Source organism: Symphalangus syndactylus, chromosome 21 (genome assembly GCF_028878055.3).
Source record: "Symphalangus syndactylus isolate Jambi chromosome 21, NHGRI_mSymSyn1-v2.1_pri, whole genome shotgun sequence".
NCBI classification, from domain to species: domain Eukaryota; kingdom Metazoa; phylum Chordata; class Mammalia; order Primates; family Hylobatidae; genus Symphalangus; species Symphalangus syndactylus.
Genome location: NC_072443.2, coordinates 51164595 through 51185259, shown reverse-complemented (window position 1 = coordinate 51185259; position 20665 = coordinate 51164595). Strand labels below are relative to the sequence as shown.

Here is a 20665-nt window from a genome sequence, read left to right as displayed (position 1 = left end):
CCCGCCCCTGCCGCAGGGTCCCCCGCCCGCCCCAACCCCGGTAATAAGAACGAGTCGAGAAGGCAGACGCGCTGGGCCCGGTGTGGTCTCCGGGCGGGTTTAATGTAGTCCTGGGGCGCAGGGAGCGCCGCCCGCCGCCCGCGGGGCTGGGGTTCAGGGGCGGGAAAGCGGGGCCGAGGCGGGCTCTGAGGACGGCCCCTCGGGCGGGAGTGAGGGAGTTGGTCCGAGGCCGCCGTGTGAAGTCGGGGGAAGCAGGGAGGAGCCCGCGCCGAGGGCCAGGCTGCGGGAGCGACCCGGGCAGGCGCGGGGCTGGTGCGGGCTCCGGACCGTCCGTTTCGGGGTCCACCTCGCTTGCTCCTGGCGGCCCACTCGGCCTGCGCCTCGAATGCGCTCACAGGTGCGTGTCCTCCTCGAACACGTCCGAGTCCTCGGGGTCCCGCTTGCCCCCCATGAGCGCCCCCCAGCTCCCCGGGCCGTTGAGGGCCCCGCCGCCGTTCAGGCTGGGGTGCTTCTCCTGCATTTCTGACTGGCTGTCGCTGGCCACGTCCAGCGTGGGGTTGTCGTGGCAGCCGTTCTCCACGAAGCGCAGCTCCTCGCCGTGCGACTGCGGCGGGGTGGGGAGAGGCCGTGGGCGAGCGAGCCGGCCCCGGACCGCCAGGCCCGAGGCCGTCTGTGCAACCCCACCCAGGGGGTCCCCGTGGCACCCTCCACAGGTGCCAGATGCTTCTTTTCTGTTGCTGCAGCTCAACTCCTTTCTCAAAATAAATCTACTAATCGTTGGCACTACAAAGCCCCGTGGCCTCCCAACAGCCCCCTAAGAAGACTCCACTTGCGAGGTGGGCAGGGAGCATCGCTAGGGCTCTGCTCGCTTCCTCCTGGGGAGGCCTCCAGGCTGCTGGAGCCTCTCCTTGATCCTTGGGCACCACCAACGCAGGGCCTGCCTCTGGTGAGGTATTCAGGTGCTCAGGCCCTGCAGTGCCTGCGCTGGAAAGGGGCTGGTGGTGCCATGGAGGGGCCCCCTGGTGGGGCCAGCAGCCCCCTCACTCCCTGCACCTCCAGCACCTGTCCTGGGGCCGGTGCCTTGCAGAGCAGTCAGCAGTGCTAGGCTGACCAGCTGCTTCACCCAAGGGACCCTGTGCGCCCAGGAGAGTCATTGCCTCCCCTTGCAGATGAGGACACCTATCGATGGGCACTCTCCTCTCCACTGGCCCCCAGCCCCACCTGTCCCCACACTCACCACGTGCTTGAGCTTGGGCAGCCGGCGCTGCCAGCAGTTGTAGAGCAGGCCAAGCGCAATGATGATGATGCAGATGGCCCCAATGACCACCAGCACCACGAAGAGCGTGCCGTAGTCGCTGCGCACCTGGCTTGCCCGCGCCTGGCAGCTGCTGGTTGTGGAATAGTTCTGGATGCCAATCTAGGGGTAGGAGGGGCCAGTTTCCTCAGCTGAGGTCCTGGGGTGCCATGGCTCCTCTGGGGTGGTTGCATTGGGCTCGGGTGGGGATGGGGGAGCAGGCTTAGAAGGTGCTCGCACTCCTGGCTACTGAAGTTCCCTGGAGCCTGGGCTCACCTCTACCCCATGCCCGTCCTGTTTGCCTCAGCACAGCTGCAGGCCTCTCCACCCCATGCCCATGTTCCCAGCCTCCTTCACATCCCACCATAACTTCTGCCCCAGCCGCTGAGTCTGAGCTCACTGTGGCCCTAGCCCCCCAGTGAGAGTGGACCCATGCTGCTGGACACCATCCAACTAGAGAGAGCCCCTACACCTATCCTAAGCAGTTAAGAGAGACAAGAGATCTGAGCCCCCAACACGTCCTCCACCATACAACCGCTTCCACCTCGGTGGGGAGGGGTGGACCAGTCAGCTTCCTGATGCCAGGGCCAGTGCAGGGAGGGATACTGAGGGCATGCAGGCCACATGGGGGGCCACCCTGGCTGCCCAGCTTCCTCCTTCCCATGGCATGTTCACTGCTGGCATGTAGCTGCCTGCACCCCTCCACACTGCAGGTTGTCATGGTCAGTCCTGCCTTCTCTGGCCAAGGAGATCGGCGTCAGGGGCCAGGCAGGTGCTCTCTCCACAGATCAGCATCTTAGCAGAGAGAAGCAGGAGGATGAGCACCACCAGGGGCTCCTCAGGTGAGGGATCAGGGCAGTTCCCAGTGCTGAGGCCTAGGTTGCACCAGGCCCCCTTTCTGAGTTCAGGTTGCAGCTCTTCCCTGGTTTCTGTGAACCACCTATGTATCTCTAGTACTTTTCTCAATTTTTTGTTATCAAGGGTCAGTTTTTCTTGCTAGATTCACCTGAGTATATTTCCAAAGACTCAGCATGACTTTTGGCCATGTCAGTCTGAATTAAGTGACTAGTAAGGCCAGAATACTCAGGGGCAGTGACAAGCAAGGGGAGGACTGTATAAAAGGTCAAGGTTAGCCCACACTTCCACCAGCAGCCCCACTGTTCATGGACCTACGATTCCAGAACTGGGAAGAGCCTCAGTGGCCCTCCAGGCAGTACAGCAGTGCGGTAAAAGGCCCGGGCTCCAGAATCAGGCTTCCTGCAAAGCCTGGCTCTACCGCTTACTGGTGGTGCCATCTCAGACAGGTCACCTAACCTCTCCCGCTTCAGCTCTCATCTTCCATGGGGACACCATCGGTACTCAACAGGTGCCTCACTTAACCCTCACAACCCCATGGGGTGGTGGCGAGGACTGAGGGAGAGAGCCTTGCACAGTGTGGTGCTCAGTGGGAGGCGGCCAGCATTATACCACTCATCTCTCCTGCCAAAAGTGGCAGCACCTTCGGGAGTGGAGAGGGCTGATGACAGGGCACTGGACAGGGCACAGGGCACTGACTGATGAGCAAAGGTAGTTTTGGTGGAGATGGTGGCTGTCCTCAAGAAGTGAGATGAGGAACAAAAGGACCCCACAGGCAAGGTGGTGTGAGGAGCAGGACTGGGGGACCCTGCCATCCCATCCAAGCTTGTGTGGCAGCTGGGTAGGAGAGGTTGACCGGGATGGGCCAGGCAGCCAGCAGACTGCACTGGGTGGGGGCACCTCCCAAGATGGCAGGGCTGCCTCCTGGCCCCCAGGCGCCACATCTCACTGCAGCAGGAGCGCAGGGCCTGACCGTGCAAGCACCAGCAGACTCACACGTCCACGCCAAGTCACATGTCCAGGTCTCCCAGGCTTGCTCTTTTGGTTTCTGGAACCCATCACGCTCTCCCCTCCCACCAGGCTGCATGGTGTCTCTGCCACCGTCTACTCAGAAAACTCGCAGTTAACCCTCATTGCTCCCCGACCCTTCCTCTCTGGGCCCTCTCCTGTCAGCCTCTTAGTACAATCCCCACACCCCCATGGCCCCTTTCTGCCCCTGGCCATTGCCTGTATTGGACCATTGGTTGGTAGCATGCACGTGCACCATCTTTCCCACAAAACCATGTCTAAGGAAGGCCTGAAGCAAGGGACCTGCCCAGAGCATGCTCTGTCTTATACTCCTTTGAACCTCACGATGTGGGCAGACTCCTGGGACTTTGAGGAACAGACACAGGAGGGAGCATATTAGAAGCTAACAGGTCCAGGTCCCTGCACTCTTACCTCCTCCAGGCTCCTGCGGATGTCACCCAGCATGGAAAGGACATCTTGAGTGGGCACCACCCCTGGGGGGTAAGAAACACCACTATCAGTGCAACCATGGCCAAGGTGTGTGCCCCTCCAAGGGCTCTGGCCTCGCTCTCCAACAGCTGGCCTGAGCCTCTGCCTCCCTTCCTGGCTCAAATTGCACACAGATCCTCAAGGCACATGCCTCCCGTCTCTTAGCCATGCTTGCCACTGCATCGATTTGTTAGAACATCGATTTGTGTAACACCAGCCAGCCACTTGCGAAGCCCACACACCGCCTTCTGAACACACCCCTTCTCCCCTGCCACACCTGGTCCAGTGTCCATTCATCTCCCACCTGTGCTGGACCACAACTGTTCCCCTGCCTCCTGTTCCCCATCCTTAATTCTCATACCCTCCTCCTTGTACCCAAGCTGGGGGGTACGCCTTGACCACTAAGCTAAGTAGCTCAAACTACTGTCCTGGAGTTCCAAGTTTCAAAGCCCTTATGTGTGCACTTTTTTCCCATGACCCTCAGGGGCCGCCTGCCTCCCACTGCCCTCTTGGGCCCTCCCATCACCTGCCCTCGCTCACCCTGCTCGCCCACCAGTGTCATGAGAAGGTGCTGCTCCTTCTCGCTGGGCTTGCTCAGAGAGATGTGCCAGGCCCCGTGGTGGCCACTGCCATGGCGGGGCAGCACCTCTTCCACCAGGGCCAGGAGCTGTGGCCCCCGGTGCTGCCGGAACACCTCCTACAAGGGCAGAAAGAGCCCCCCGTGTTCAGTGAAGGAGAGGGGCTCAGTTGAGCCCTCTGCCTCTAGGCCGAGCCCCGTACTCACCCTCAACCCTCTGGCTGTTCCCAGAGAGGCAGCTCTGGTCAACTCTGGAGACCTTCTGAGAGCTGCAAGCCAGGGAATGTGGGAACCCCAAGATGTACACCCATTTGTTCACTTACACCAGGTGCTCCTTCCTGCCCTGGCCTCTAGCCATAAGAAAGTCAAGGGGGCCTGTCCCAGAGACACATGCAGTTGAGCGGGGCGGGGGCTGGGGACACACACACACACACACACACACACACGCCATGTACAGTGACAAGCCCAGAGACTGGGTACACAGAGTGGTAAGGCCTATGGGAGAACTGCTCCCTGTGCTTAGTGCTCAAGTGCATGGTGCTGGGGATGAACACACGGGCGGGTGGGACTGGTGATGGACAAAAGAGGTGTGCACCATGTAACTACCAAAAATCGGGGAGGGGCCAGAAGTGGCAGAACCCGGCTCTCCTCTCGCCTGTCATCGCAGAGATGCAGCCCCAAGCTGGTGAGTGGGGAAGCCATCTGTGTGCTCTTGTGTAGGTGGTGGAGGCCAGAAGAGCAAACACAGAGATGGGAACTGCAGCCCCTGGAGCTGGGCTGGAACAGAGGGAGGGGCGTAAGGAGACCTTTTCTCATCGTGCACTCGCTTGTATTGTGAGGTTTTCTTGACCATGTGTACGTGTAATTCCACAATTTAAAACAAAAACAAGAGCCTGGCCTTAAACAGAAACTCAACGAGTGGCAAGAGCCCAGGCTGGGGCACAGGCCAGAAACCTGCCTCCTGGTTCACATCCTGCCATTTGTCCCTGCCCAGCCCCATTTGGAAGATACCCTCCTTTGGCCGTGGCCACTCCTCGCTCCGGCTCCTCCCCAGCAGCCTTCTCCCTCCTGAACATGCACAGTCGCACATTCCCTGCTCATAGCCTCCACAGCCTGCTGCAGATAACCCCTCTCCCAGGTGCTCAGCTCTCTCACAGTGCCCTGCTATGCAGCTGAGAGCCAGCGCCACTGGGAGGCACAGGCATCTCACCAGGCCAGCCCTGCAGGATCCCCTGCCACTCCAAATCTCCCTTCTGCTAGAGCCCAGGCTAATGAGCTGTTCCGTAGTTGTCATGCCAACCTAAAGGCTACCAGGGGGATTGAAGTGCTGGGCCTCTGTTCTTTGTTACCATGTCAAATGCCAGGCTCAGGCTCAAGCCTTGGCACTCACTGGTCTAACAGCCAGCCAACTGAGTTTTAAATGTGGGAGAAGATGGGTACCTGGAGATGGCCATAGAGCAGCTAGGAAAGCCCTAGTTCCGTGATTGTTCTTACCTTATTCACTGATTGAGTATGGGGGGAGAAGGGGTGCATGCCCACCCCTGCCAGAGCAAGGGTACATGCACCATGACCCACAGACCCCTGGTTACAAAACAAGCACTCTCCTGCCACATGAAGTGCCTGCCCTCTGTGCTGCAGCTCTGTGCCCTGCTGTGTTTGCACGCCCCACGTTTTCCTGGGTACATATGTCTGCCTGGCTTAAGCCCAGAGACCCACAATGTCAGTGTGGGAGGATCTGATGACTGCAGATTTCATACCACTTATTATGCAGACAGGAAAACTGAATGTCCATGGCAAGGGGGAAAAGCCCTGACTTTGGAATCAAATAAATCTGGGTTCTGGCCAGGTGCAGTGGCTCATGTAATCCCAACATTTGGGAGGCCAAGGGAGGTGGATCACTTGGGCCCAGGAGTTCCAACTCCTGCACAGACAACATGGCAAACCCTGTCTCTACAAAAAATGCAAAAAAATTAACCAAGCGTGGTGGTGCACATCTGTGATCCCAGCTACTTGGGAGGCTGAGGTGGGAGGATCACTTGAGCCTGGGTGGTTGAGGCTGCAGTAAGCTGACATTGTGCCACTGCACTCCAGCCTGGGTGACAAAAATAAATAAATACATTGGTTCAAATCCTGCTTCTGCCATTTGTCAGCTCTCTGTGATGTGAGCAAAAAAAAAAAATAAAAGTACCTCTCTGAGCCTCAGTTTCCCTATTTAAAAACATGGGCAATGGTCCTGACACCCTACCTTACTGTGAATAAGTAAAGTACATATTCAGTCACAGGTGCTGGGACAACTGGATATCCCATGGAAAACAAAAAAAGTTCCTTGATTCATACCTGACATCATTTACCAAAACTAATTCCAGATGGACTACAGATCTAAAGTTTGTAGCAGTAAGCACAGAAGGACATCATGCAGTGGTGATGGATTAGAATTAGAAATATTGAATTCATACTTTTAATATGTGTACATGCATTATACATGATATATGTATATCTATGCCCTAGAGAGAGACTGAAATAAAGATCCACATTGCTCAGTTCTTCTAGAAGGGCCTAGAAGTAGAGACACCCCAGTAGCCATGAGCACACCTGGGGCCCAGATCTTGGTTTCTAAATACTTTTCCTCATTAAAAGGAAGCAGGGCTCCTTGCAGAAATGGCTAAATTGGGGGCTGGGGCAAGGAAAGTCCCGTGAAGCCTGGAACATCTTGTAAGCATGTGTGTGGCATGCACTGAGAAACTCTGCAGCCTCAGGCAAAGGACTGGCGCCTCATCACTCTGTGTCAGCGCTGCTTCTTTATCCAGATCTTGATGATCCAGCCTTTTGCATGGAAGCTCTCTTTCAGGATTTTCACTAAAGGATGATCCACATATTTCTCCTCCTTGTCCTGTCCTCTAGCACTTCTCTCTGCTGTGCTAGACAAAGGATCAGATCCTTGCATCTCTACAGTAAGGATTTCTTTTGCCTTCTAGGACTCAAAAACAACACCTCTGGATTTACTGCTTTGTCTTTCTTCCTCCTCTTATACGTTTCCTTCTTAGACTTCTTTCCAGTTTCTTCTGTGTTACCTGTGACATCTAGGTAAAATAGAAGCCACTGAGTCTGCATCACTTTCTCTAGATCTTGAGGGCTGAACTCCTGGAACTCCTGTAGTTCTATCGTGTAAAACTTTCCACAAGAGACTGCCAGCACTTTTCTCCCTGTCTTTTTCTGAATGTGTAGTCTCTGTATAGCCCATCGTTTTTTATGCACATTTATTCCTGTCATTTTTCAAATAAGTCAAGGTCATTAAATGCAAAGAAAGGCAGAGGAACTATTCCAGATTAAAGGAGACTAAAGAGACAAGACAAATAATGTGATGCATGACCATGGATTATATCCTGGACTGGGAGGGAAGAAAGCTATAAAGGACATTATTGGAACCATGGTGAAATTGAAATAAGGTAGGTAATCAGATAATAGTTTTGTAGCAGTGCTAATTCCTGATTTTGACCATTGCATTGTGGTTATCTAAAAGAATATTCTTGTTCTGAGGAAATACAAACTAATGTATTTGGGGGTAGGGGCAAAAGGAAATAATGTCTTCAACTTTTTCTCAAATGGTTTGAAAAAATTCTAACAAGTGAATCTGACAAAGAAACTAATAAGTATGTTGATAAAATATAGTAAGCATTGACTGTTAATAATAATGACTAATGCTCAACATCACCAATCATCAGGGAAAATGCAAATCAAAACCACAATGAGATACCATTTAGGTTGGTGCAAAGGTAATTGCAGGTTTTGTCATTACTTTCAATGGCAAAAACCGCAATTACTTTTGCACCAACCAAATACCTCACTTCTCTCAGGATGGCTACTGTTTAAAAAAAAAAAAAAACAGAAAAGAACAAGTGTTTACGAGGATGTGGAAACATTGGAACCCTAGTGCTGGCGAAAACGTAAAATGGTATAGTCATAGCGATAAACAGTATGGAGATTCCTCAAAAAAATTAAAAATAGAATTACCATATGATCCAGCAACCCCACTTCTGGGTATATACCCAAAATAATTAAAAACAGAGTCTTGAAGATATATTTGCACAGCACGTTCCCAGCAGCACTATTCACAACAGCCAAAAGATGGAAGCAACCCAAGTGTCCGTGGACAGCTGCATGGATAAATAACATGTGGTATATATATACAATGGAATATTTTTCAGCCTTAAAAAAAAAGAAATTTCTGCCACATGCTACCAAATGGATGAACCCTGAGGACATTATGCTAAGTGAAATGAGCCAGATGTAAAAATGACAAATGCTGTCTAATTCCACTTCTATTAGGTATCCAGAGTAGTCCCATTCATAGAAACCAAAAGGAGAATGGTGGGTGCCGGGACTGGGGAATAGGTAGTCATTTAATGGGTACAGAGTTTCAGCTTTGAAAATGAAAAAGTTCTGGGGCTCTGTTCCACAACAATGTGCATATACTTAACACAACTGAACTTATATTTACAAAGGGTGAAGTGGAAAATTTTATGTTATGTTTTTACTACAATAAAAAAAATCTACCATAAAAAATAATGATGACTAATTGAGTGGAGGTCACATATTAGAATAATACAGAAGACAAAAACAAGGAAAACAGAATAAAAGCATCTTAATATATAGGTATTGATTGGAAAAAAGATACGAACTTTAGGCTGTATTGTTCAAGTATGCGCACCAAAAGTTCAAGGGTCCCAAGTACCCATCTGTGGTCTTTATGTACCATTTCCCAATGAAGGGAATGAGGGCTCCATGTCTAGCGGAGGAAGGTGAGCCTGGAATGTTTTATTATACCAGAAAGCAAGGAGGCAATCAGACACTTAATAGATTAGTCAAAAGGACTCAGAGGCCAACTCAAAGAGGCTTTCCCTGGCCAAAGATGAGGTATTGAGCATCAATAAAAATAATAACTGCAATGGATGAAAACACACATCACTTAGGTGAAGATCCATCAGTATAGTGATGGTGAGGGAAACCAACCTTGCTGGGGACTTTTGGATTCAACGCATGCATGTCCCTTCAGTCTTGCCCAGGCCCACTAACAAGAGTAAAGAATTTAAGGCCTAAAACCAGAGAGACAAAGCAAAACAGAAGAGGAGACAAGAGCAACAAAATCTAGACACTGGAAGCAGATGGTGAGTTAGAATTTCCTAATTTAGCAAACTCTAAAGAGCCAAACCCTAAGCCAAAATGAGGAAAGCTGAGAAGCAGTCAGATGCATACTGATTGACACTCCCCAGATGCCCCGGAATAGGGGCCCTGGTTACCTTTGGAAGAGGGGATGAAAATGCTACTAAAAATATGAGCTGGTCGAAAGTTTGCTTAAGAAACGACTGGGTCCCTCATTCTTCCCGCAGTGCTGCACAGCCAAGAAATGTCCCTTCTCCCTGGCAGAAGACTGGAAGTTTATTCTTTAAAAAAGATAAAACAGAGGGTCTCTGACCTAGAGAGCATCAGACACAAGTGTGTGTTTTGGGGAGGGAGAAGGTCACTCTGCAAACAGGAAGAGACAGTACATGAATATTGATATTTGTGGATACATATTTGTAATACTGAAACACCCAGCCCTCTCTCTCCACCCCAGCTCCCAGAACACTGACAACCAACTTGTTATACTTGCAACAGAACAGAAGTTCCCTTTTCAAAGACTCTAATCACCTCAGGAGGAAGGACCTAACAATGCTGCCATTGCAAATTTCTAAGTGATACGGCCCAGCCAGACCACTCTCATGAGAAGCCATGGCTGACAACCCTAGCACCATGCTCAAAGCTTCCAGCCAGTTTTTTGATAGAGAGAGCTGTGAACAAACTCCACCAGACGTGTGGAGAGCATGTATATATATGAAAAGGCTGAGACCCAAAACAGAGAAAAGCAACCTATACAGGGAGAAAGCAACTCTAAAAAAGACAGAAAGGTTTTAATATCACCGGAGAGGTAAGGGTGCACACATGAACAAAGTATTCGTTTAAATTAAAAAGAGAGGGAAGCAAGAACCAAAGAGCCTTTGGACATTTTAAAATACGAAAGCACTCTGTGTGTAATGTTGATGGCTGCTGGTATATCCCAGGGCCACCAACTGAAGGACTAAGCCTCCTCCCGTGCACTGCTTGTCCCCCCAGCCCGCCCTCTGCCCCACCCTGTCCACTGCCTGCAGCCTTTCCCTGTGGTTCGGAGCCTGGCTGGGCACTCACACAATCTATGTTCTCTGTCATGTTCAGAATGATGTAGTTTTTCCCAGCCAGATTGCTCCAGTCCTTGCAGATCACCTGTGCGAGGAGACAGAAAGCAGGGCGACAGTTACGAAGGCATAGGAAAGGGACAGGGAGAGAGACCCGGTCGGAGGCCTTTTGGGAAGCTGGAAGGTGGAGGCCAGTGGAGGCGTATTACAGCGAGGGGGCTGCTGACAGCCTCTGTAAGGCACCATGCCAAGGAGTACAAACTCGAAAGTCTTTGGGGACCAAGCAGGGAATGTGTTGAGTGAGAGGAGGAGGCCAGGCATTATTCCCAGGAAGTAGGGGACTATATCAAAGGGGCCAGGCTGCAGAGAGCTTGCCCCACATGCTGGCTTTCAAGGGCAAGTTTATCGTTAATATTCTGGGGCTCCTTTCTTTTCCTTGCGGTGTCAGTGGGTGTGAACGCTGACTTGTGCCTGCTGTGCACATGGGTGTTGGTGAGGAGGAGGAGGGTGGTGAGATGGGATGGGGAAAGCACAGGTCAGCCACCAGCTCTAGCTGCTGGCAGAATCAGTGCCGAAGTCTAAGTGTGGGCTGGGCGCGGTAGCTAATGCCTGTAATCCCAGCACTTTAGGAGGCCACAGCGGGTAGATCACTTGAAGTCAGGAGTTCCCGACCAGCCTGGCCAACATGGTGAAACCCTGTCTCCACTAAAAATACAAAAATTAGCCAGGCATGGTGGCACACGCCTGTAATCCCAGCTACTCAGGGGGCTGAGGTACGAGAACTGCTTGAACCTGGGAGGTAGAGGTTGCAGTGAACCGAGATCATGCCCACCTCACTCCAGCCTGGGCAACAGAGTGAGACTCCATCTCGGGAAAAAAAAAAAAAAAAAAAAAAAAAAAAAGAAGTCTAAGGGTGGCAATGGTAACACATGAACAAATGAAACCCAGGCCAGGCCACCAAGCTTCTCCAAAGGCCTTTGCACAGAAGTGTGGGGAGAATACCCATTGTTGGCCCTGAGGTTTGCATCCCCATAAGTTCCATAGTGTTCTACGTGCTGTGGAAAGGGCCTCCCTCCTCAACCTGGCAGATCCTGCCCCCATGCCACACCAGCCGTGGGGATGGCCAGGCTCTGTGAAGAAGGTGCAGGGTGGTGGCCCACATGCCCCTCACTTTACCTGCGTAGAATCCCAGGGTATTCTGGATTGAGCTTCAGCTGCCTGCCCTTCTAGGAGCTGCTGGTTGAGATCTTCTTGTCCCAAGGTAGCAGAGGAAGGTGTCGGTTCCATGTCTCCAGGGGCCAGTGAGAAAGAGGCTGAGGTTCTAGAGCCAAGGGGATCTTCATCTGGGTGCTCGGCCCCACTGGGAGCTGCAGTTTGAGGGAATGAAGGCAAGGCCGGCACCTCCTCATGCTGGCCAGACAAACCAGCTGCTCCCACAGTGGCTTCCTCGCTTGCTTCCTGGGGAGCCTCGAACTCTACCCCAAGCCCTCCAGCTGGCAGCACTTGGCTGGTGGAGTCCTGGTCCCCCAGAGTCACTGTAGTTGGGGTGACTGAAGGCGGCAGCAAGCTGGGCCCCATGCTGCTCTCCACCTCCACACCTGATGAGGCCTGGTCCCCAGAGTCTTCATGCCTGCTTTTGGTGGCCCCTGGGGTCTGGCTGCTGCTGGTGAGAGAAAAGTCACGGACCTGAGGCTTGGCTTCTTCTTGGGATCCATTCACAGGGAGCAGCTCCTCCTCTTCCTCCTCCTCTTGTTTCTCTACCTCTTCCTTCTCCCTCTCCTCCTCTTCCTCTTCCTCTTCTTCCTCCTCTCCGGGAGACATATGCCAGGGAGGCTCAACCAGATTCATCTTGGGCAAGGGAGAGGGGAGGTTTGGCAGCTCTTGAGCCTGGCTGGTGTCTTCAATGGAACCTGCCTTCTCAGTTAAGTCAGGAAAAACATAATCTAAGGACAGAGATGAAAAGTTCATTCACTTGTTTCATCATTCATTGCTTTACTCAGTATTTACTGGGCAGATGGCATAAAAGAACCACAATACACTGATGGGACAGGGGTCATCAGGTCATGATGGAGAGGAGTGAGAGGTGAGGCCGGGGGAGCAGACTGTGGGGGGACACAGGGACAAGGCTAGTCACTGTTTCCTTTATGATGATAAAATAATACAAATTTATCACCAAAACTCAATGAACACAGGAATGTAGAAAGTTTTGTATATTGCTCCAAAAGAGCCATGAGTAGTTTGAGGTATATATTCTCCACCGTGTTTGTAATGTGCTTGCTTGTCCTCATCTGGGGATTTCACCAAGAAGATCCCAAAACAACCTACTAGGAAGGGTCCCCCTACTCCTTTTCTAGTGAGTTGTTATAAGAGTCTTCTTGATGGAGTCCCCGAAGGAGGTCTGAGAGCCCTCTCAGCACTGCAGGAAGTGAGACCCCTCAATTATGACCATTGTTCCTCAACTGTGCTCTTTTTCTGTAATTTAGGCCCTGATAGGAAATGAAAAAGATGTAGGGAGAGCCAGAGAGAGGCCAGGGGCTAAGCCCAGAGGTTTCCAGAGCCTCCCAGAATGTTCAGGGTCATTGCTGGCAATGGGAGAGGGGATTTTATTCTCCCTGCCATTCTTGGGAATTACATTTTGAAGCAGAGAAGTTAGGAGACTTCCTGGAGATCAGATTGTTTTCTGGCTTTTCAATGAACCCTAGGCCTCTTCCGAATAACTATGTATGAAAGTTATACAACAAGTTTTTTGGAAATTCATTCAAAATATCAGAAGCTGTATCTAGGAAGCAACTTTTATTGGATGCCATTTTGTTTCAAAATAATAAATATTGTAGTTTTAAAATACTCTTTAGAAAGGAGAGTGGTGGGAACACTTTAAGATAGCGAACTAAGTGTATTCATTTACCTCCTCCTCCAAAACTTTTATCAAATGACAAAAACAATTTTAACTGTCAAAATGAAGATAAAAACATTTTAGAGAAATTTCTGGGAACATGGAAAGCAGATGAGATTATAGGAACAGATAACCCCTCAGCCAAAATAAACACAGGAAAAAATAGCAGGGGAGGAGACAGGCTTTCTTATCCAGAGTTAGGAAGAGGCACGACTGTGGGAGCGAGGATGTAGAACACAGAAAATTCAGAGAACAGAAGGTAATTTTTAAAAGTCTAATTAGTATCCTCAGAAAGATTAAAAAATATTGCATCCCTAAAATAAGAGGCCACTCAGAAAATCAAGTAATCTTTAAATAAGAAAAATTTCTTGGATATTGAAAGTCAATAGTTGATATTGAAAAATTCAACAGATTGAAAATTCAAATTTTTAATGGCTGGAAAAAAAAAGTCAGGAAAAGCCTCTAGGGCAAAAGTGAAAAGACAACAGAGAAGAGTTAAAAGATACAGACAACCAATGTAGGAGATCTAATACCTAGCTAATATGATTTCTGGAAAGATAGAACCAATAAAATGGAGAATAATGGAGAGAAACAAAGAAAAAAAATTTTCAGAGCTGGCAACACGAATCTTTGCATTGAAAGCTTATATCATCAAGGTGAATGGTAAAAGACTCACACCTAGCCTCATTCTCATGTCATTTTAGAATTACAAGGAGCAAGAGAAAATCTTAACAGCTCTCAGAGAAAGAATAGGTTATCTGTAAAGGAACAAGAAACAGATTACCAAATTATCATGAAGCTTCTAATTAATATCGGTAGCCTAGAGGAAGAATTTAAAAATGCATTGAAAAATCTGAGGGATGTTTATTTTGAACCTGAAATTTTATACCCAAATAAATGACTACTCGAGTGTGATTGCAAAATAAAGACATTCTCATATATGCAAAGATTTAAAAGTGTTACTATCCACAGATTCCAAGAGATTTAAGTAAGTTATTTCAGAAACCAAAAAAAGAAGACATGGGAAATCACGAAACATGAGAGGAATGTAATGAAAATGTATCTCAGGATGGAAACTGTGCAGTAAGCCTGGAAAGCAATTGGTTCAAATTAGAACACAGAGAGAGAGCTCTGAGAAGGATTATTTCAAAAAGAAAAATTGATTCCCTGTAATAAAAGGTATGACTTAGAAGCTGAACAATCCTAGTGACAACTGAAAGCCCACTATAGTATTTAAATCAATAATTAGAATATTCTATCCAGTCCACTTCTGTTAATTAGACTTTTTGAGTAGCAGATCCTCCCCCTCTTCCACCTACTGCACACACTCTGTAGTGAAGTCACTACAGATAAATAAATAAATAAATAAGAAAGAAAGAACAACCAAGATTCACAAGACATTTTAAGAAAGCCAGCCTGATGAAGAAGCATAAGGGTGGGACCATAAAGCAACTGACCTCTAGGAAGAGTTAGTCTAGTTAACAAAAGAGAATTCAGGAAAGTTTCTTGTTAATATCTTCAGAAAGATTCAGGAGGAAATCACACCCATAAAACAAGTATATAGAAGAATAAATATATTTTACCTCAATGTAAGTAAGAACTTTATAACAGCCAAATCTATTCAAAATTAAAATATAATGCATGAAAACATAACTGAAATGGGCTGGATGATTACTTGATAGGAATACTGGGTAACAGAATAGGAGTCAGATGGGTGCCTAGGAAATACAATATATGAAATCACTTATAAGCATAATATTTCATTACTGGAAGATTAATCTGACAGCAATTTACAAGATTAGATGAAGGAGTAGATGAATGAAAGTGCAAAGAAGAGTCAGGGAGTTGCTGCAGTGATTCGGGAGAGATGCATGGTGGTCATGACACTGGAGATGATGAGAAAAGAGCAGATTCAAGAGATGACTCTGAAAGAGAAGTAATCAGATGTGTGTGCTGGATGGCCAACAGGGAGAAGCTGCAGGAGTAGCCAAGCCATTAATAGAGATGGTGAAGTTCAGAGGAAAGGCGTATTGGAAACCTTCAGGATGCACTTAAAATAGCTGATGGATTCAATGAAGCCTAGGATATGGCAGGAATATGGCGGACGGTGACACACCCATCAGCAGAATCTCATGGGGTGGGGAGGTCCTGGGAGGGCAAGCTGACTAAAACAATCCCTCTACTCAATTTGGTGCTGATTTTCCAAAAGTCAGAGAGAGCACCAACATCTCCAGAGGGCACCAACAGAACTCCCTAAACTGTGTACAGCCTCCTCAGTGATGCATCATCAGTCACGCTGTCGGCAGCATGATCTGGGACTCAGCCACTAACTTACCTGCACACGCAGTGGTAAGTCCCTCAACTTCTCTGGGCTTCAGGTTTTGTTTTGTTTTTGAGACAGGGTCTCACTCTGTCACCCAGGCTGGAGTGCAGTGGTGCAATCACGGCTCACTACAGCCTCAAACTCCGAGGCTCAAGTGATCCTCCCACCTCAGCCTCCCAAGCAGCTGGGACCACAGGCATGTACCACCACACCCAGCTAATTTTTTCTATTATTTGTAGAGATAGGGTCTCTCTACACTGCCCAGGCTGATCTCGAACTTCTGAGCTCAAGCAATTCTCCTGCCTCAGCCTCCTGAGTAGCTGGGACTTACTGGCACACATCACCACACCTAGCTATTTTTTTTTTTTTTTTGAGATGGAGTCTTGCTCTGTCACCCAGGCTGGAGTGCAGTGGCGTGATCTTGGCTCACTGCAACCTCTGTCTCCCGGGTTCAAGCAATTCTCCTGCCTCAGCCTCCCGAGTAGCTGGGACTATAGGCATGCGCCACCACGCCCGGCTAATTTCTGTATTTTTAGTAAAGACAGGGTTTCACCATGTTAGCCAGGCTGGTCTTGAACTCCTGACCTCATGATCCACCCACCAAAGCCCCCCAGAGTGCTGGTATTACAGGCGTGAGCCACTGTGCCCGACACCTGGCTAATTCTTTAAAATTATTATTTGTAGAGATGGGGTCTCCCTGTGTTGCCCAGGCTGGTCTTGAACTCCTGGGCTCAAGCGATCCTCCTGCCTTGGCCTGCCAAAGTTCCAGGATTACAGGCATGAACCACTGCACCTGGCCTGGGCTTCAGTTTTTATGCGGAATGAGGATGATGGTATATACGATTTCTAAGGTTCTTCATATCACTGATACTTTAAGCTTTGGATATAGTTCTGATAAATGTGTCTTATACACCAATGGCATTACAAACAACTCTACTGTCTTAAATAAGAACAAAATAGGATTCACTAGATTACAAATTTTTGATGCCAAGCAAAGTAATTTTCTTCATCCCTACATTCCCAGCACCTAACATAGTGCCTGGCCCAGAGTAGAAAGGAGAGCACCGTGTGTTTGTTGAATTCTTCTGCCTCCTAAAAACCAGGGCCCGTGCCTCCAGGGGGTAAGAGGCCCTCCCATCACTACACAGACTTCTTTACTGTCTCTATGAGTTCCTCTCCTGCCTCCCAAAATGCAGTCCCTTCCAGGGTCAGCCTCTGACTCATCATTTCCACACTTCTTCCTTGGTCAGTGCTTATTCCACAGTCTGCATCTATTTTCTCTATGCTAAAGGCTCCCAAATTTACATCTTCTCCAGAGCTCCTTGCTTTTTTCCAGCCTCTCACTCCAGTGACTTGACAAATCACTGAACGCTTGCTCACTGGCACTTGGAATCAGCAGTCCTTTCCTACTTCCTTACCAGCTCTCAAGATCTAAAATTATTCCTTTTCTTTTTACAGTGTGGTCTCAGTTCCACTGCTTATCAGCTGTATGATCTTGGACATGTTGCTTAACCTCCATGTGTCTCCTTTTCCTTAAGTGTAAAATAAAAATAGTACCTACCACACAGGGCTGTGGTCAGGGTTCAGTGAGGTGACCCTGTGCACAGTCCGCAGTGCAGAGTAAACACTCGGTTAACTGTGGGGGGTCCTCCACCTCCTCCTGCTATTATTATTGTTGTTGTTGTTATTATTATTATTTGAGACAGAGTCTCACTCTGTTGCACAGGCTGAAGTGTAGTGCTGTGATCTCGGCTCACTCCAACCTCCACCTCCCAGGTTCAAGCAATTCTCCTGCCTCAGCCTCTAGAGAAGCTGGAATTACAGGCACCTGCCACCAAGCCCAGCTAATTTTTGTATTATGGGTGGGCATGGTGGCTCACGCCTGTAATCCCAGCACTTTGGGAGGCCAAGGGGGTGGATCACCTGAGGTCAGGAGTTCAAGACCAGCCTGGCCAACATGGTGAAATCTCGTCTCTACTAAAAATACAAAAATCAGCCAGGTGTGGTGGTAGGTGCCTGTAATCCCAGCTGTTCGGGAGGCTGAGGCATGAGAGTCGCTTGAACCTGGGAGGCGGAGGTTCCAGTGAGCCGAGATTGCACCACTGCACTCCAGCCTGGGTGACAGAGTGAGACTGCCTCACAAAAAAAAAAAAAAAAGAAAGAAAGAAAAATTTGAATTTTTAGTAGAGACGGGGTTTTGCCATGTTGGCCAGGCTTGTCTCAAACTCCTGACTTCAGTTGGATTCGCCCACCTTGGCCCTCCAAAGTGCTGGGATTATAGGCGTAAGCCACCGCACCTGGCCATCCGCCTGCCATTATTATTATTAAAGGAGTTACTACCTGGTAAAATAATAACAGGAAAAGTGGAAGTGTCTCCATAGAATGAGGAGCAGGATAAGCCCTTGAGTTTTTATTTTTCATTTTTTTATACTGAATGTAACTAAAGCCTAAGCACTTGAGTTTTAAGTCAAAGAAAATCCAGGAAAAAGGGCAGGGCAGGAGGGGATTAGTCATCTGTTGGCAAGTGTAAATATGACTTTAGTATTACAAATGTCTCCTAAAACAGAAACAGAATTACTGGGAGGCCTGATGGGAGCACACACTAGGAACCAGTGGGGTGAGGGGCATCTGTGTGGGCAGCTGCAAGGCAAACACCAGCAGTGTGAAAGCAGGGGTCCCAGGAGAGGGCCCATGAGACTGGATCCAAATGTGAGTTGAGAATAAAGAGTGAAGAAGCCAGGCTTTACCCAAGAGCAGAACCACAGTACGATTCACTAAGAAGATACAGCATCACGTCCACAATATGCCTGCCAAAAATGCAGAGCCTGAATCTGACCATGGGGAAATTTGAGACAAACTGAAATTGAGGGGCAATCTACAAAATAACTGGCCTACACTCCAACAATGTCAAGGTCATGAAAGACAAAGAAAGACTAGAGGGTTTTCCAGAATAAAAGAGACAAAAGAGACATGCTGACTAAATGCAGTATATGATTCTGGACCGGATAGTGGACTATGAAACCCTGCTCTTTTTTTCTTTTGCTATAAAAGACACTACTGCGAAAACTGGCAAAGTTTGAATAAAGTTTGTAATTACAGAAGCATATTGTATCAGTGTTAATTTCCTGATTTTGATCATCCTGCTGTGGTTTTTAGGAGAATGCTTTGTTCCTAAGAAATGCACACTGAAGTATTTGGACCAAAGGAGCGTCATGTCTGCAACTTAACCATTAAATGGTTTAGCAAGAAGTACAGATCTGCGTCTCCATATGCATACATGTGCACATACACACTGATAAAGCAAATGTGGCAAAGCATTAATAATGGGGGAATCCGAGCAAGGGGTGGACGGAATTATTCTTGCAACTTTTCTGTAAATTGAAAATTTTTTAAAATGAGGAGTAACAGAGAGAGTGTGCACGTGTGAGAGACACTTTCTCTTTTTTTTTTTTTCTGAGACGGAGTCTCGCTCTGTCGCCCAGGCTGGAGTGCAGTGGCACGATCCTGGCTGACTGAAACCTTCACCTCCCGGGTTCAAGCAATTCTCCTGTCTCAGCCTCCTGAGTAGCTGGGACTATAGGCACATGCCACTACGCCCAGCTAATTTTTTGTATTTTTAGTAGAGACGGGGTTTCACCTTGTTGGCCAGGCTGGTCTTGATCTCTTAACCTCGTGATCTGCCTGCCTTGGCCTCCCAAAGTACTGGGCTTACAGGAGAGAGCCCCGCACCCGGCCTGAGACACTGACTTTCACTACACGCCAGTGAACATGCTTGAGCTGTCAAGAGGGGAATAGAAACATGGCAAGGGACAGGGCAGGCTATCCTGGCTGAGACCACAGAGCCTCGTGGCAGGAAGGAGCCACACCGCCCTGAAGCAAGTGAGACAGTCTTGAGAGACAGGGAGGAAGGTGCTTTTCCCACTCAGATGTCCAAGGAATACAGAACAGGCTTCTAGGGACTCGCTGCGTTGAGAGGGGAGAGGAAGCCTCAGCAGGCACTTTGGAGATGAAAAAGGATCAAATTGGGAATAGAAGAAAAGAAACAAAGAAGTGAAGCTGAGCAGGAAAAGGAGGGAGATGGAGATGAGGAGGGTAAAGAGAGGGGAGAGGCAAGAGGAGAGGGGGGAGAGAGGGGACACACGACAGGGCTCCCTGCCCTCCCAGCCCGCCCTCAGTGACCCAGGCCAAGTCCTTGATGCCTGCACCCTCAGCCCTGCTGCCGTGGACAGCTCTGATTCCACAGGGAGGGTCTGATCATCTGAGTGCTCCAGGGAATGCCTTCCTACCCCATCCACTTCAGGCTCAGGAGAAGGGTCCCTCCACGAAGCCCTTTTAGTTTGTAGCCAAACCCCAAAAGCGTGTCTGGGACCAAGGTGTACCTCCAGAGCCCCACACCTGGACACAGGTGTGAGGAAGCAGAGCCGCCCGGGAGACACACTGGAGACACATGGAAGTCTAAGGGCTGGCTCCATGGATTCGTCCCTGTCCTCAGGAAGAGCTGGGGCACTGAAGGATGAGAAAGGTCGTCCAAGGCTCAAGCCCTCCAGAGAGAGGCTCGGGCTGGGCCTTGGAGCATGGGAGGCCAGGAATGTCTAAGCTGCAGCTCGGAAGACACCTGGGGCAGACCCCCTCATTGCACAGGAGAGCCCTGGAGCACCTCCTGGATTGATTGCAGGCTAACATTTAGGCTCCTGGGCTCCCGACCCTCCCAGAACTGCTGGGAATGGCACTGTGAAGTCACAGCCCCCTCTGGTGGCTCTAAACAGAAACCGCATGTTCCCCAGAGCCCTCAGAACAGTTGGGTCTCCAAATCCCAGACTCGGGGATTTTACAGGTAGACAGAGGCCCTGCAAGAGCAAAGGGCCCATCTCTTGCCTTTTCCAGATGAGGGAGCCCAGGAGAGGAGGATGCTTGCTCTAAGTTGTGATGCTAGACTTGTCACAGTTGTAAAGTTGTAAGACTCTTAGACTCTTGTGTAGTTAAAGCCAGTGTCTTTTGACACATCCTGGTCATTTAG

At 49.3% G+C, this 20665-nt stretch overlaps 1 protein-coding gene across 1 annotated transcript in view; it reads right to left on the bottom strand.

Annotated features, from left to right (window-relative positions):
- Positions 1-69: 69 nt before the first annotated feature.
- The window catches only part of PODXL2 (podocalyxin like 2), a 42996-nt gene continuing 22400 nt past the window's right edge, over positions 70-20665 (bottom strand). The window contains exons 3-8 of the mRNA XM_055259827.2: positions 11609-12375; positions 10446-10520; positions 4187-4343; positions 3590-3651; positions 1238-1417; positions 70-604 (exon numbers count right to left, since the gene is read on the bottom strand). Coding sequence (XP_055115802.1) covers positions 392-604; positions 1238-1417; positions 3590-3651; positions 4187-4343; positions 10446-10520; positions 11609-12375 — 1454 coding nt within the window. The 3' untranslated portion in view covers positions 70-391. The remainder of the gene's footprint in view (positions 605-1237; positions 1418-3589; positions 3652-4186; positions 4344-10445; positions 10521-11608; positions 12376-20665) is intronic.